The sequence below is a fragment of the Phalangium opilio genome, unplaced genomic scaffold (assembly GCF_054372755.1).
Source record: "Phalangium opilio isolate 3A_F unplaced genomic scaffold, DU_Popi_V2 ptg000002l_1, whole genome shotgun sequence".
Classification (NCBI taxonomy): Eukaryota; Metazoa; Arthropoda; class Arachnida; order Opiliones; family Phalangiidae; genus Phalangium; species Phalangium opilio.
In genome coordinates, this window is record NW_028324144.1 from 9,732,691 (window position 1) to 9,749,980 (window position 17,290).

The 17,290-nt window shown below is 39.9% G+C and overlaps 2 protein-coding genes across 6 annotated transcripts; one reads left to right on the top strand and one right to left on the bottom strand.

Annotated features, from left to right (window-relative positions):
- Positions 1–8,793: 8,793 nt before the first annotated feature.
- On the bottom strand, positions 8,794–14,159 carry LOC149718732 (uncharacterized). The gene is made up of 3 exons (XM_089861569.1): positions 14,041–14,159; positions 13,236–13,295; positions 8,794–9,199 (listed from the first exon to the last, which is right to left on the bottom strand). The coding sequence occupies exons 1-3, from the start codon at positions 14,157–14,159 to the stop codon at positions 9,004–9,006; spliced, it is 375 nt and encodes a 124-aa protein (XP_089717695.1). The 3' UTR covers positions 8,794–9,003.
- Positions 13,294–16,869, top strand: LOC149718733 (uncharacterized). Of its 5 annotated transcripts, none has more exons than XM_089852156.1 (4): positions 13,294–13,587; positions 13,750–13,899; positions 14,266–14,446; positions 14,553–16,869. In XM_089852156.1, exon 4 carries the CDS (start codon positions 14,767–14,769, stop codon positions 16,753–16,755), a length of 1,989 nt encoding a protein of 662 aa, XP_089708282.1. In that variant the 5' UTR covers positions 13,294–13,587; positions 13,750–13,899; positions 14,266–14,446; positions 14,553–14,766; the 3' UTR covers positions 16,756–16,869. The 5 variants fall into 5 exon arrangements, with proteins under 5 accessions (XP_089708282.1, XP_089708280.1, XP_089708284.1 ...); XM_089852154.1 differs by having other exon boundaries at positions 13,773–13,899; XM_089852158.1 differs by having other exon boundaries at positions 13,294–13,899; positions 14,266–14,528; positions 14,614–16,869.
- The last annotated feature ends 421 nt before the right edge of the window (positions 16,870–17,290 follow it).

A 17,290-nucleotide genomic window follows, 5' to 3' on the forward strand; every position in this document is an offset into this window, starting at 1 on the left:
TATCTATCAAGGCCCGTGCATTGCGTTATATTTCGTACATTGTCTCTTATATCTTTTTAGGCCCGTGCATTGCGTTATATTTCCTACATTGCCTCCTGTATCTATCAAGGCCCATGCATTGTGATATATTTCCTTCATTGCCTCCAATATCTATCGAGGCCCGTGCATTGCGATATATTTTTGAGAACAACAACCAAAATGGGAAGCTCCTCTCAGAACCATAATAATTTGTTTTCTCAGTTATATGAAATGAAAATATGGATAATATTTTCGGCAATTCGATTTGAATGGCTCTTTCTGATGTATCATTCTCTCAGCACTGTTCATAATGGACAGGAACGTAGAGATTCGAGACACTAGGAATTACGATAGTGTTTCAAATCCTCTGTACTGAGGGCTTAAAGGCTTGGAGTGAGTCGAAAGATAAATACACATCCTATTTTTTAGTTGTACCATGCGTACCACAATGTTGCCAGGCGTTTATTGAAGGATGCTTGGGTACTTGGTACAGACTGTTACGTCTACCAAGTTTCCTAGCATCCAAGAATAAATAGGATTCATAGAAGCCAGTGTTAAGGGCATGTCATGGGTCAAGTCGTTAAATATATCGACGCAGTTAAATAGCTGATGGCATTATTTTATCCACTTTCCCATTGCCTTTCGAGTGGAAGTTCAACTTTGGCACGGACGACAGATGGCGCTCTTAAACTTCTACCCCCAAAAATCGTTGTTGTCTGCTCGTTTTCCCCTTCCGCGTTTTTTCGTTATAAACTTATGATTTAACGAACTGTTAAGATAAAATTTCATATTTCCTAAGACAGATAAGCTTCTACTCCTTTCATATTACTCCCAGTTAGATTTAATGCTTAAAAAATATATTTTCAATAAAAACACCGCTTCCACTAGTGGATTTATACTCCTTGTTAGATTAGTGTAGGTGTAGAGAGTAATCATTACAAACGCTAAAAAATATATTTTCAAAAATGAAGAACATAGAACATTTATTCTATATCAAAAAATATTTTGGTGGTAAGATTGCTTTAGAAAAATCCAAACGGCTAGATATTGGTAAAAAAAGACATGTGTAAGCTATTTGTAGATGAGATAATTGTTTTACATGTTTTAAATGAGACTAAAACTTCCACTATTGTGTCTAAAAAAGTGTTGGCAATGTATATTTTTTAAATATGACGGAATTGCGGTTGATATGATAGCGCCCAATTTGCGAAAAAAACCTTTTTTTAAACAGTTGAATCATTCTTTGATAGAATTTCGAAGGAAGAAGTTAAGTGTTAGATTTGCTCGATTAATTTTGTTCGGCAAATAATATAATTAAGCCTTACGTATTACTGAAGGAGATTGATTTTGCCAACCTTTGTGAGTATTTAACTGTTTAATAATTATTTTGGTTAAGTGGGAGCCTAGCTTATGTGTGATTGGGTTGTGGCTTCCATGATTTGGGCACATTTGCTTTTTGTGTGGCGAGGTATGATTCAGCTTTGATATGGACAAATGTTACAAATCATACTGGTAGACTAAGAATGCGGTTGAGGTATAGCGAGAGAGTAGAGTTTCCACAGCAATTGAGAGATATTGAAAAGGCTTGAACAATAGACTATTTTAAAATTCAATTCCTGCACTTGCAAAGAATTAAAAAAAGCGATAGATGCATATATTTAGGTTGTTTAAGGGGTAGTGATAGTCATCTCCACTCGGAGAGGTAATATTTTGGCTTTCCCAACTTGTTTCATTGTCCAATGGAACACTCTTTTCGTCTGACTTTGGTAGGAAATAGCTGTGCTCAGGAGAAGCTAGGTATTATACTAGTAAACGCTGCGTACTCCATTGGTAGGGTGTAAAATTCGAATCATGAACCGATAAATGCAAGTTTGCCATGTAAATCCATTGGTGTTACGATCACGTGATCGTGACGACACAATAAATGTTGTAGTATGCATATTCCATTGGAAAAATGTCACATTCCCATCGCCCTAATTGCCGGAACAAAATCGTGAAAGCCGAATTTCCCTTCCGAAAAGTAGTTCAGTTCAGTTCTACTCAATTTGGAGCTTGCGCAGTGCCGTTCTTTGATCATTTTTGATGCACTTTACCACACCCACTTTGCTTTTCGACCTTTGGGATATCCAACTGGGCCTAGGCTTTACCAACGCCATCTACATTTTTTCTAGGGACATGAATATGCCTGATAATTTCACGATCGCTCCGCGTTGATTACATCACTACTTAGCATGCCGACGTTCGAGCAGACGATAATTATGAAACGATAGCCCATGAAATTGTATTCCAATGGACCTTTTAAGCGCCATGTTTCGAATTATTATTGCCGTGTTGGCAAGTCAGTAGTGCTGGCATGGCGCTGGGAGTTCAAGGCTAATTTTACCAATGGAGCATGCACCGCGTCTCATCACTACTGAGCTTAAACCATTGGAATACGCAAAGGTTTTTCGAGCGCCTCCGGCAGTAAAAAATCTGACCAAAGGAAAACGCCATTAGATCTCAATATGTAAATAGTATTTTTTAGACTAGAATGTTTTTTTATGAAGTTCAATCGAACGCCCTCTGCCCCCAAGTCATGTGATACGAGAGATAAGGGGATGTTTACCTTTGACGAACGGGACAAGATTATCGGGGAGTTGAGTCGTGGCATTCACGGGAATTAAGTGTGTATTTTTAAAAGAACTGACGATCAATAAATGTGATACTAATCTAAGTTAAAACTCGGAATTATTATTAAAGTCCGCGACTTATACCCACAACATACTGCAACATTTTGGTGTCAGAAGTGGGATCCTTCACAGATGCTTTGTTACGTCTGTTAAAGAACACAAAGCGATATTCAACGTGGACCGTACTTATCTACTACTTGGACATTCAAAAGAGCAATACGATAGAAATGGCATGTCAGTCGAACCCTAGTTTGCAGATTGGATATTTCTCAGGAAATTACGGTGAATCGGCCGAAGAATGGCTAATTCAGTTCGAGAGGATGGCAGTACAATTGAAATGGAGCGCCGCAATCAAACTAAGTGCCGCACCTAGCTACCTGTTTCCCAATAGCACCGCCTACAATTGGCATAGAGTAATCGGTGAGAGCGCGGCAGATTTTGACGAGTGGAAAAGGACTTTCCTGGCAGCATTTCCAGATCGTTTTTCGAAGGAAGAATGGAAACTTCAAATGAGAGCCCGTACTCAACAGCCGAATGAGAGCTACGAGTCATATTTTTTCAACAAACTCGATTTGTGCAAAAGAAGTGGTCTTTCCACAACAGACGCCGAAACGCGGACACATCTACTAACGGGCATGGCCAATAGAAATCACGCGGCCGTGATTAGCTCGATGACATTGGCAACTGCGGACGACATACTCACACAAGCGAAAGCCTTGCAAAAATCTGACCATTTTCATCAGGTCGGCTTTCTAGCTCCTCCAACCCCAATCGCGTCCGTGCCGGTTCAGTTCGCGTCGCTACCCGGTCAGGCGTCGATCGCGTATACGCCTCACGCTTCTACCGCATACGGGTTTCACGCAGTCCCGAGTCCGTATCCTGTTGCCCACACTCAGCAGTATCATACGGCGGCACCCATTGATTACTCCCAAGATTTGTCGACCACGAACCGTCAGAACAATACCAGTTCCCATCTCACAAAAGCTACCCAGGATGAAGACCCCAAGTATAGAGCGTTGTCGGAGAAGATAGCCAAGCTAGAAACTGCACTTGAGAGGATGGAAGAACGACAAGAAAGACCTGAGCCTAGACTTTCGCGCGGCGGTTACCAATACTCCAGGAATTATCGACAAAGTTCGTTTCCCCGAGGATCCGGATGCTACAGTTGTGGTAAATATGGTCATCTAGCACGCGACTGTACGGACCCTCGTAATGATAGCCGCGTCTCTAGAGTGCGCAACAACATTTCCGCTAACGGGTCGGGAAACGCGAGATCAGCTCAATAACGGGGGTGTCTGAGCTGTTAAATATTACTCCTGATCCCCCGCAAACTTTGAAACGTGCCGTAGTACCGGTTGTGAACGCGTTGGTCGGAAAAATCGGTGTAACTCGAGTCTTATTGGATACTGGAGCGCGAAAGTCCGTCATAGACGAATCATTAGTGGTCAGCAATAACTTGATAGGAGATATAAAGCCGTGGGAATGACCCCCGGTTATCGGTTTCGATAAACGGATCGCAACTCCAAAAGGAGTTATAAACGTGGCGGTGACGGTTGACGGTTTTGACACAGTTCGGGTAGAATGTTTTGTAGTATCCAATTCCATCCTACCCTTGGTACTAGGGGTTGATTGGTTTACTGCCCAGGAAGCGGGGATCGTTTTTGACGAAGGGCGGTTCCATTTAGTGTCCATGGATCGCAACAAAAAGCTTCGATACCTCCATCCCGTTACTGCTACCATTGGCGTGTCTCAATCGTCGTCAGAGGAACCGAGAATTCAAGACAACGGACAGTCCAGTGAGTCTATCCTTCCGGAGGAAACTTGTATTACAATCGAGGTAAAAGAACAGAAATTTCATGTAATGGCCGTCGAGACAGTGACTATTCCCTCTCGGTCTGGTACTTTTGTTAACGCGTGCATTCAGTGTAATGACTCTAAGTTTTTATGTAGAGATATGTTAGTACATGTTCACAATAGTAGCAACCCGCGTAAAATTTTCAGTGTCCCCGCTAGTATTGTAAAGATGAAACAAGGAATGACCCAAATATTTATTCTAAACCCAAGTAATGAAATGATTTCCTTTAAGAAGGGAGAAAACATTTGTAGCGCGAGTGAATTATCGAACACATCTCAGAAGGAGGACGAGCCTTTTCGTTGTTGTTCCGTCCAATTGGAAGGGGAAGAGATGGGAAATAGGGAACCAAATATGGTTAATAATGTAGAAATTTTGACAGAAATTAGGGACCTAGAGTTAGGCGCAAACTTAACTGAGGAACAGCGACGGGAAGTCCGTCTCCTTTTGAGTGAATATAGGAAGTCATTCGCGTTTGACAGTAAAGAGTTAGGAAAAACTACTATGGCAGAACATACGATAGACACTGGGAACCATCGTCCCATCAAACAATACCCCCGTAGAGTTTCACCAGCAGAGAAACAAATTATCTCTGATCAAATTAAAGAAATGCTCGATGCGGGAGTAATAAGAGAATCGTTTATTCCATGGTCTAGCCCTGTCGTTTTAGTCAAAAAAAAAAGAATAAGACTTGGCGTTTTTGTATAGATTATAGGCTTCTAAATAATGTAACAAAAAAAGACGTTTACCCGTTACCCCGTATTGATGATACTTTAGACCAATTGAGTGGGAATAAGTACTTTAGTTCATTGGATTTACGTAGTGGCTATTGGGAGATGGGTGTGGCGAGGGAGGACATGGAAAAGACGGCCTTTGCTACCCATCAAGGCTTGTACGAATTCACAAGACTACCATTCGGCTTATGTAACGCACCAGCGAGTTTTCAGAGACTTATGGACCGGGTCCTCGGTCGGTTAAAGTGGACCATGGCTCTGGTATATTTAGATGACATAATCGTATTTTCAAAAACATTTTCTGAGCACTTGGACCATCTACGGCAGGTTCTTAACGCTATTACCACTGCAGGGCTAACGCTTCAGCCGTCGAAATGCGTCTTCGCATCACAACAAATTAACTACCTAGGACACCTCGTCAGCAAAGACGGAGTTAAGCCAAATGAGAACAATCTTAGAGCTGTCCGGGATTTCCCAACGCCCCAGACTATACGCGAAGTTCGGGGATTTTTGGGGCTTACTTCGTACTACCGCAAGTTTATTCGGAACTACGGAGAACGTTCTCACGCGCTTACGAACTTGCTAAAGAAAGGTAGCATTTGGTGCTGGGGTGTTGCGCAACAAGTAGCCTTTCAGGACCTAAAGGATGCCCTACAAAACGCGCCGATACTTGGTCATTTCGTCGAAAATGACAAGACTGCGTTACATACAGATGCGTCAGGACACGGGCTTGGAGCTGTTCTTGTCCAATATGACCAGAATGGACGCGAGCGTGTAATAGCCTATTATAGCAGGAGGTTGAGCGAAGCAGAAGAAAAACTACATTCGAGTGAATTGGAAGTGATGGCCGTTGTCTCTGCCGTCTATTATTTCCGGCCCTATCTCCACGGTCGACCTTTCGATGTGGTGACTGACAACAGCGCTCTTCTCTGGTTACAAAAGAAAAAGAATAACAGTTCCAAGTTCGCTCGCTGGGCTATCTGCTTAGAAGAGTACCTCTACACACCTATCCATAGAAGCGGAAAGAACCATCAAAACGCCGATGCTCTATCTAGGGCCCCAATTTGCCCATATGATCCCGGGAGTTTAGCTGACGAAATACCGACATGTGCCGTACATTTTTGAACCTATCCCTCTTGAAGAGTTAGCACTGGCACAGCAGAGCCTCCCAAAATTGAAGGTCCTAATGGTCAAGTGGCAAGATTTGGAACGGACCACGATCGGAGAGGCACGAATAGCTGAATACACTTTGAAAAATGGAGTTCTTTTTCGGGACAATCCGCATGGTAGCGGTAGAAAGAAGCTATTGGTTGTCCCACCATCATTGCGGCGGACAATTCTAGAATTAGCTCACGATTCCGAAACGGGTGGACACATGGGATTCGACAAAACATTAGCTAAAGTACAAGAAAGGTATTGGTGGCCTAAATTAAGGAAGATGGTACGTCGTTATGTAGAGTCATGCGCCCCTTGCCAGTTTCGGAAGATACCACCTGGCCATTCAGACGCTCTACTGCACCCGATCCCACCACCTTCTGAGCCTTTTGAGGTGGTCGGTATTGACCACTGTGGTCCGTTCTTGAAGTCATCTCAAGGGAATAAATATATTCTCATCGCTGTAGACTATCTGACCAAGTGGATAGAAGCCCGAGCAGTTCCAAGTACCGAATCTGTCCACGTTACCGACTTTATAAGGAACCAAATTGTCCTGCGACACGGGAGCCCTCGGCTACTTATAAGCGACCGTGGGACCGCTTTTCTCTCTAGAGAGACTGAGCAAGAACTTACCAAATGGGGAATAAAGTCGGCCGCGAGTTCCAGTTACCGGCCTCAGACGAACGGGTTGGTAGAGCGGGCCAATCAGACCATGGCCAAAATCCTTTATAATTACGTAAATCCTGAACACACGGACTGGGACGAACACCTCCAATCATCCGTCTTCGCGAGTAATTCTTCGGCCCAAGCAACCACGAAGCGTACACCATTCGAACTGCTTTATGGGAGGATCCCAGTACTCCCAGGCGAAGCAAACATTGTTCCCCCCGAAGTCACCCCTATAGATGAAGAAGTACGAATCCAACAGGTTCGGAGAGACAGAGAAGCGGCACATAAACGAATTCGGGAGAGTCAAATAAAACAAAAAACCAGATATGACAAAGGACGGCGAGGAGCACAATCACATGACATTGGAGATCTGGTGTTAGTACGAAATTTTGCACGGAAAAAGGGGAGAACCTCTAAGCTGCTTCCAAGATATCGTGGCCCGTACCAGGTAGCGAAAAGAACAGGTCCGGTCAGTTATAAGGTAGAAGATCCACCGTATATGCGCACGAGTAAACGTCACCATATTCTTACCGTGCATGCCGACCACGTAAAACCGTTTCGAAATCACAATTACGAAGACGATGAAGATTTAGAAAATGGTGAATGGACAGACGAGGACAGTGATAGCGCTAGTAGCTCGGACGATACTATCATTTACGATCCGAACGCCGTAGTAACGGGCCCTGAAACCACCACCATCACTATACCGGACCAAGTACATTCCGTTAGCCGCCCTCGCCGCATTCCTAAGCCAATAGCACGATATGGTAATCCGGTGTGTTTTCCGTCTTACTAGTTAGGGGTATAGACTGTTTTCTGTTGTTCCTTCCGGTTAAAAAAAAAATCTATGTTATAGTAACTTTAAGCCTTAAGTTTTTGGTAATTCAAGTACCAATTGAGTTGTTAATTTTAAGTCCAAATGAGGACATTCGAACTGGAAGGATGGCCGAGATTGTTACAGTGGTTTTTAGATCTCAATATGTAAATAGTATTTTTTAGACTAGAATGTTTTTTTATGAAGTTCAATCGAACGCCCTCTGCCCCCAAGTCATGTGATACGAGAGATAAGGGGATGTTTAACTTTGACGAACGGGACAAGATTATCGGGGAGTTGAGTCGTGGCATTCACGGGAATTAAGTGTGTATTTTTAAAAGAACTGACGATCAATAAATGTGATACTAATCTAAGTTAAAACTCGGAATTATTATTAAAGTCCGCGACTTATACCCACAACATACTGCAACAATATTCATGTCAATCCTTTTTAGAAACCTTTTTTTATCGTTATTTGGCCAATCATAAATTTGATCTTTGAACTCTTAGTTGCTTACCTCTTGAAACGATTATCTTAAAATTTTAGTCGCAAGATTTTATTCAACCTAATAAGTTAGGGATTCGTCTGCGAGTCCGCTTTATGAATAAATTCTAAATTGTAACTCGGAACTGACTTCTTTAAGCTACTATTAAAGATATTGTTTTTGTTAACTTAACTCAAGTCGTTGTTGGTTATACTATCCTCATTTTAAATCCGCGCGTGTCGAACGAACATTCTTCAAATTATTATCTAGAAACTTTCGGACTTTTTCAGTCGGGTTCGAGAGTAATAATTAAGCTCTCCCAATAAGAGTAACTAAGTTTCCGCGCAACAACCTTTATTCGAGGGGCTACTCACTTCCCCAAAAAATGTACACCAGATTTCTTATTTCCAAATATTTCCGATTTATTTCTATTATTTTCGTATTTCTTTATTTCCCGATATTTCTCCTAAAATTTCCAATATTTTCACGATATTTCCTTTAAATTTCCGATATTAACATTATTCTTTCGTATTTCTAATATTTCTCAGTATTTCTAATATTCCTTCGTATTTCAAATATTTCTCAGTATTTCCAGAAGTCCATTAAATTAGCCTAGGAAGTGAACAATTACAATGGCTGGTATAGCGTACGTCTCTGCTGGGATAAAAACTCCTTCTAGCTCCATGGATAGGGGCTTAAATTTTTCCCCCTTTCCTAACACAGTTAGAAATCTCGAGCTCCTCTCTAGGAAGTCTTTCTTGACGTGAGCGGGACGTGACTTCTTCAGCCCATGAGCGCTGGATCTTTAAAGGGTAGATTGTTTGCTTTATAAAAAATTAAAAAAAGGAACGGCCACGGTTGTTAAAGGGAGGGTGAAGTAGAAAATCAAGTGGTTTTTTTATCGATTCTTCTACTAATTATAAAAAGGCAGGGGGTTACGCGATTGGTCGGACGTCCTTATTTAAAATTATCATTAAAATCTGAACCTAATTTGAATTTTAAAATCATTCGGAAGTATTTCCTGAATGTTTCTCTGTGCAGACTGGTCTTATAATTAGTAGGAGAATCGATAAAAAATCACTTGATTTCTACTTCACCCTCCCTTTAAATAGTTTTTTTCGATAGGTTTATGAAGAGTCATAAAAAACTGAAAGACCTTCACTGTTCCAAAATTTGCACCCCCATCCCTATGCTAAAGAGAGCTCGGTTTTACAGTGGAAGGGGGCGTTTTCGGCCAATAGTTTTTAGCCATATCGTAGTATACGATAGGCTCTTAGTTTGACCCGAGCTGTCGTAGTAGTAGTAGTAGTAGTAGTGGCCGGGGTTGTCGCTTCGTTATCGTCAGATTTTAGCTTAAAAGGAACGTTATATTACCACAACCCACCCATAGGGGTTACTGGGCTCGGTTAGAGATTTAATTTTAATTAAAATTTTTTCAGGTCAGACCCGGGTTTCGAACCCGGGCCGCTGGTGTAGAAGACAAACACTCTACCCACTCAACCATAGAGACTTGATAGAATCCTCGAGTTTTTTATTATTTATTCTTATCTCTAAAATGTCGGGGTGATGTGGGGTGGGGTACCTCTTAATCTGGGGGGTCGGAAACTTTTGAATTTTTATCTGTGGGGTCGGATACTTATGAATTTGTATGTTTGGGGTTTTTATATATATATTTTTTTATGTATGTGCTAACATGAGTTAATAATATGTTAGCTCCCTAGGGAGCTAACATATTATTCACTCATGGTGCTAATTAAATAGATAACGATTTTCCCCGTTTCCTACCTCGCTCCTCATGTGTTTCGTTCTCGTTCGGTAGCTATCGTCATCTATGTTATGTTTGACTGGAACGTTTTGGCGGTTAATTCAAATGTGGGTTTAGATAGAGCTAACATAGTGTTAAATGGGCGTTATGCGTCTGATCATTTTAGCATTGCTAAAGGTAATTCGAGGGGATAATCACTAAAATGCGTAATCACTATAACTAAACTTTCTCTTTCAAAAGTTTCTGGGCATAAGTCTTTGTCAGAAATTTATAAGATGCGATAAGTGTGCATCGGCATAAGTCTGTTGTAAACTCATCGAGGGGATTATCACTAAAAACTATCTGTTTTTCGATTCGCCGGAATATTAGAATTACAGCATAAGTAAATTTATACGGTTATAATTTAATCACTGTTTAGAGTAGGGAATCGAGGGGCTATTCACTCTGATTTTATGCACGGTAAATCATTTTAGCATTGAAAAAGATAGCGCTATTCACTCATTAGGGTAAGGTATAGAGGGGTTATCCACTCGTTAGGGTAGGGTATAGAGGGGCTATTCACTCGTTAGGGTAGGGTATAGAGGGGCTATTCACTCGTACGATATGGCTACTATTACGAGCCCTTGGGCCGTCTTGTTTCTCTCTCGATAGGGCAAATTTTGGCGTACGAGTCGCACTAAAACCGGAGATCTGAGAAAAATTACCGCGAGGTGGCGAATGTGTCGCCCTTCTTCAGTATTGCTACACAAGAGAGGGGAGTCCCAAACCCCGCTTTTGGTTACTTCCTAGGCTAATTTAATGGACTTCTGGTATTTCTAATACTCCTTCGTATTTCAAATATTTCTCAGTATTTCTATTATTCCTTCGTATTTCTAATATTTCTCAGTATTTCTAATATTTCTCAGTATTTCTAATATTCCTTCGTATTTCTAATATTCCTTCGAATTTCTAATATTTCTGATTAATTCTATTATTTAATAGCATTTTTGATATTTCTAATTCTCTCAACCATCATCATAACAATAATCTACAACCTATACGGCTAAATGAAGTTGGAATCGTTTTTAAAAGACGACTTTTGAATTCAAAGATACCTGATTCTCTGATTATAAAATTTTCAGTATTAATATCAATTCAGTTCAAAAAAATTTTTTAGTTCCATTGTTTAAAGATTTCATTTGTTTCATAAGTTCATAAGATATGTTCCATAAGTTTGTCACTGGTAATTGAGAGTTTGTCACGAAGTAACGTAGGTGAAACGTCATATATTCTCGTAAAGTGACGCCTGGTAAAGCTCTGTCAAAGGCTTAATAAAATGAACTGTAGAACCGAGTGTAGTCAGTTCTTGCATCGTTCTCGAACTAGCTCTCAGTAATTCTCTAGCATTACGAAGTGTAGGAAGTGTCATACTTATGGAACATATCTTATAGACTTATGGTATTTTTTATTTATTATGCTTCCATATTAAATCCAAAACAAATAATAGTATTTAAGAAAACTAATTACAAACAATCTGAATTTCAAATGTAAAAGATTCCCGCTGCAACTTTGGATAATATCTCAACTTGTGACGTCACACGTTACATAAAGCAGACGACGCTTCAAGGCCACCCAAAACTATAACCAGGAAATTTTCTGAATCACGAACTAACAAACCTTTTAGAGTAGCTCAGTGAAATCAATCGTAAATCAGTGACATCACTATACAAAGCAGTCAAATCAAGAAATCATCAAATCAATCAAATCATTAAAATCACTATGAAATCAATCGTAAATCAGTGAAATCACTATACAAAGCAGTCAAATCAAGAAATCATCAAATCAATCAAATCATTAAAATCACTATGAAATCAACGCCAAATCACTGGAATCACTACCAAATCATTCGAATCACTAGCAAATCATTCGAATCACTAGCAAATCATTCGAATCACTAGCAAATCATTCAAATCACTACCAAATCATTCAAATCCTCGACAAATCATTCAAATCCTCGACAAATCATGCAAATCGCACCAAATCATTCAAATCACTACCAAATCATTCAAATCACTACCAAATCATGCAAATCGCACCAAATCATTCAAATCCTCGACAAATCATTCAAATCCTCGTTAAGTCACCAGTCATTCAAATCGTACAAATCTTTCAAATCATTTCCAAATCCTTCAAATCACATAAATCGAATCGAAATCATCGTAAAATCTTGAAAATCACTCCCACATCATTCAAATCGGCTCCAAATCAGCAAATCAGTCAAATCATTTTTAAATCTTTGAAATCATCAAAATCGAGAAAGATTTCAAATCTCGTACGCTCTCATGAGTAATGACGGCCCCCTTGAGCTCGCCTCCCTCAGAAAATGCTGAGGAAAATACAAATCCCTGCTTTACCAAGATTTCGCCATATTTCCCCGAATTTCCGATGATATTTCTCATTATTTCCGATATTTCTCATTATTTCCGATATTTCTCATTATTTCCGATATTTCTCATTATTTCCGATATTTCTCATTATTTCCGATATTTCTCATTATTTCCGATATTTCCCAATATTTCCGATATTTCCCAATATTTCCGATATTTCTCAATATTTCCGATATTTCTCAATATTTCCGATATTTCTCAATATTTCCGATATTTCTCAATATTTCCGATATTTCTCAATATTTCCGATATTTCTCAATATTTCCGATATTTCTTATTATTTCAGATATTTCCGATATTTCTCAATATTACGATATTTCTCGAAATATTGAAATATATTTCTTAAGGCTTGTACACCATATTTCGTAAGTGGCTAGCCCCTCGCCTTTATTAAAAGGATAGAGCGGAGCCTCCGAGATACCTAGGCCCGTGCCTATCGAGAAGCGAGAATTTTTTTAACTAATTTAGTTTGCCGTGTTTTCTCGCTTGGGGGCACTTTTAGTATAGTAAAATAAAAATAAGTTCAGCCTCGCGACCCCGTCGACTGCTAATATATTAGGGCAAGGCATAGACGTAGAGCGGTATACCAGGAGGATATAGGGGTGAGGGAGTCTTCGCCTGCCCGTTTTCCCATTGAAACGCACTTACAGATTATCGGTCGTGGTTTTCCCCGTTTTCACTCGTTCTGAGAGATTCTTAGCCGCGCAACTAGTTCCACCAGGGGTAAATAACGAAAGGAGTTAGAGACGCTAGCTTCCGTAGTGTAGAATACAGTGGGACTTTCAAACGTAGACACAGAAAAGAGAAAACGCCTCGGTCGCGCTGCCTATAATTCAAAATAAGTATGATATTTTGCAACCAATAGCGTGGCAGCAAAGATTCGAAAGGCATGCTGGGATATCGATTTTCTCCTGTCTGCGGGCTGTGAGGGGACAATATTTTGACTTCCCTCGTCTCTCCCGTCGGCGTATATCTCGTGGCTCTCCCTAGTTATTTCCAGGTCAGACACTACCACTGTACCATCAGGGCTTGGCTTCCTAATTTATCTCTAAAGGGTCGGGAATGAGGGAGGGCCCTATTTATTTGTGGGGTCGGATACTTCTGAATTTGTGTCTTTTGGTCTCTATATTTATTTTCTTTTTAATATGTGCTAATTAAATAGATAACGATCTGTCTACTATTAAGGCCACCACCATCGGGAATCGAATACGGGACCTTGAAAGTCCGATGTTGAGCTGGCTAGCCTGTTAAGGGTTGTAAAATGAAGGACCAGAGAATTGAAACGAAATATACGAGCGGGGATGAAAATGAGGTAGGATTCGCGCTACCTTACTAGAAACTACACTCTGACTATTCAAGAGAGAGGAAAAGGAGTCGGTACGGGCGACGATGATTCTACAGAGGCGCGCTTTGCCGATTTTGCCCATAGGTCTATTGGTTTCTTCCTAGCTACATGGTATCGATGGGACTAAGAGTTTTACCGAGTAGTATTAGTAGTAGAAGTATTAATGACTGAAGAGAGGAAGTAAGTAAGGAGTTGGTGACATGTAGTTCACGTTGCCTCGTCCCCATATATTAGGGAATATTTAGCTAGGATAAAGTTTATTGAAATTGGGATAGCGAGAGTTCGTAAACTATGTGGGGTAATTATGTGCTAGACTATCTTGTTCTTTAAAAGCCCGAAAGACCCAGTGCTTTTGAGAAAGAGAGGTCGATGGCACTGCTCATGCTGCGTGAAGCCCAGCGTTCAAGATAACCATCTCGTGGCTTTGTACCAGCCAGTCTTATATACGGTGGCCCTGGAGAATGGAGTGTCTTTAGCGTTGCTCTTAGCTTGGAAATCAAATTTCTCAGAATTTGTACGTAAATATATTATAAAAATATTTTAGATCATTGATTGAACGTGAATGAAATCACAAATAGTGCGGTTTGACAAGTTCAGTAAGTAAAACCTTTTTCATTAAGACAGACAAAAAGTCCTATGGTGTTTAAAAATGCAAGTTACTTCTTACGTGGATGGATTCAGTCTCAAGACCAACGATGAAATATATCACTATGGCCGTTCTTCAAGCCCATTGAAACCTTTACGTTGCAAGCTGTTACCGAGTAGAGCCTAATTTCTTGGATACCAGTTTCATAAATATAAAAGAATATAAAGTAGTTACGATCATTTATTGGAATGTTTCGTCCAATTAAATTCATAAAAACTGAGAAGCCGGAAACGGATGAGGTGGAAAATTTGGAAACGCCTTCAAACGTTTTACTGAAATGGCCAATCATCATTAAGAACGATGATGACGATCTTACCACTTGCACAGAAGCAGTTCCAGTTCATCCCCCAGCGGAAAACACTGACAATGTACAAGAAGTTACGGAGAATCAGGAACAAACAATATTATCCCCTTTATTGAATGACAGACAATCACACAATGCTAAGAAGCCTTTTAAATGTGACGTAAAGCATAAGGTTAGACACTCATCTCATCGCCTGTTTCAATGTGAACTGTGTCAGAAGGCCTTCAAAAGCAAAAGTAACTTGGAACAACATAAACTCATACACTCGTCCAAACGTCCATTTATATGTCAAGTGTGTCAGATGACCTTCAAATGGAAAAAAAATTTGAGCGTTCATAAACTCACACACTCGTCCGAACGTCCATTTAAATGTCAAGTGTGTCAGATGACCTTCAAAGGGAAAAAAGATTTGAGCGTTCATAAACTCACACACTCGTCCAAAGTTCCATTTAAATGTCAAGTGTGTCAGATGACCTTCAAATGGAAAAATAATTTGACAACTCATCAACTCACGCACTCGTTTGAACGGCCATTTATATGCGAAGTGTGTCAGAAGGCTTTCAAAGGCAAAAGGAACTTGGCACTGCATAAACTCAGACACTCATCTGATCGTCCGTTTCAATGTGAACTGTGTCAAAAGGCCTTCAAAGGCAAAACTGACTTGGTACAACATAAACTCATACACTTCTCCGAACGTCGATTTAAATGTGAAGTGTGTCATATGGCATTCAAACGCAGTTATGAATTGGCATCGCATAGTGTCACGCACTCGTCCGAACGTCCATTTAAATGTCAAGTGTGTCAGATGACCTACAAATCAAAGAATTATTTGACAAGTCATCAACTAACACACACGTCCGAACGCCCATTTAAATGTCAATTGTGTCATATGGCCTTCAAAAGGAAAGTTACTTTGACAGAACATCAACTCACTCACATGTCCAAATATGATTTGTGTAATTCTAGTTGCAAATCACAATATGACCTTGACTTAAAATTCCACAAATGTTCTGAATGCGATAAAACCTTTAAAAGATTGCGAACACTAAAAACTCATAAGGCTCAACATTCTTCAGAGCGACCATTTAAATGCGAAAAGTGTGATAAATCTTTCAAAATGAGATCGGGACTAAATTTGCACAAGACTAGACACTTGGAGGATAAACCATTCAATTGCGAACATTGCGAGCGTTCTTTCCAAACTAAATATTTGTTAAACACTCACAGGAGAAGCGCTCATATCGCTACTAAACCATTTCAATGCGACTTATGTGACGCTAAGTACAAGAACAAAAGCGGTTTAAATGTTCACAAGATTTATGTTCATCAGAACGAAAGGCCCTTTTCTTGTGAACAGTGTGGCAAAAACTTCAAAACCCCTAGCTCGTTAAAGATGCACTTAAAAATAGTGCATACTGATGAAAGACCGTTCAAATGTACGGAATGCAGTTTGGCCTTCAAATGTGACACATATTTGAAGAAACATAAGTTGGTACACTTACGTGCTAAATCTTTCAGGTGTTCTAAATGCCATCTGTGTTTCCCTTCCGAAACATCCCGTCGCACACATGAGGCATCTAATCATTTGTATGACAAATATTTTGAAACTTCGCGAAGATATGAAAACTGTTCAAGCACTGATGTGAAACCTGTCATTTACGAGTGCTACATTTGCAAAACCGCTTTTGCAAGTGATTACGATTTGTTTCAACATAAAAGTATGAGATGTTCCCTCCAAAACTTCAAATTGCGAGCTTGCCATGTTGTATTGGAAAGGTTATCTCCGAAGCAACTCGCCGAATATGGTGTTTTTTCTTATCCACGATTAAGAATCCAGATCGAAGACTTCGTCATTAAAAAGGAGCCTGAATAAACACAAGCTCTTTAATTATAAAACCTGAAAACATAACCATTTCTGAGCTCATATAATATTATATTCAGTTTAAGAATATTACAATAATTATATTTTTTATTAAATTTAATTAAATTTAATTAAATTAATTATTGTACTTATGATAATACGTAGTATTTATATAAATCCATGATGTAGATTGGTCTTGTAATTAGTAAAAGAATCAATAAAAAATCACTTGATTTTCTACTTCACCCTCCCTTTAACAATTTTTGGAAATTTAGGGTATATAGGGGGATTGATTCACAATAAATGATAGGAAAGCCGCAATTGCGTGAACCTTTGGTTGAAGCCCTGCAATTGGGAGGCTAGACGTTTCTCGTAACCGTAGCCGATCGCCACGCACTTCTTGATCCTAACGTTGGGAGTAGAAGCCAACAAGTTGGAAAAACCAAAATTTACCTCTCCGAGTCAAGAAGACTACTTACAAACTTATTTTCCTAGATAAGGAGTTAAATCTCTCTTTTTTTGAAGTTAAAGTTTTCGAATTATTAAA

Coding starts and splice junctions, on each gene's coding strand:
- LOC149718733 (XM_089852158.1), top strand. CDS start 14,767: ATGTTTCGTCCAATTAAATTCATAAAAACTGAGAAGCCGGAAACGGAT.
- LOC149718732 (XM_089861569.1), bottom strand. CDS start 14,159: ATGGGGACGAGGCAACGTGAACTACATGTCACCAACTCCTTACTTACT. Junction 13,296..14,040: donor CTTAGTCCCATCGATACCAT/GTAGCTAGGAAG, acceptor TGGTGGAACTAG/TTGCGCGGCTAAGAATCTCT. Junction 9,200..13,235: donor AAAACCACGACCGATAATCT/GTAAGTGCGTTT, acceptor TACCCTTTAAAG/ATCCAGCGCTCATGGGCTGA.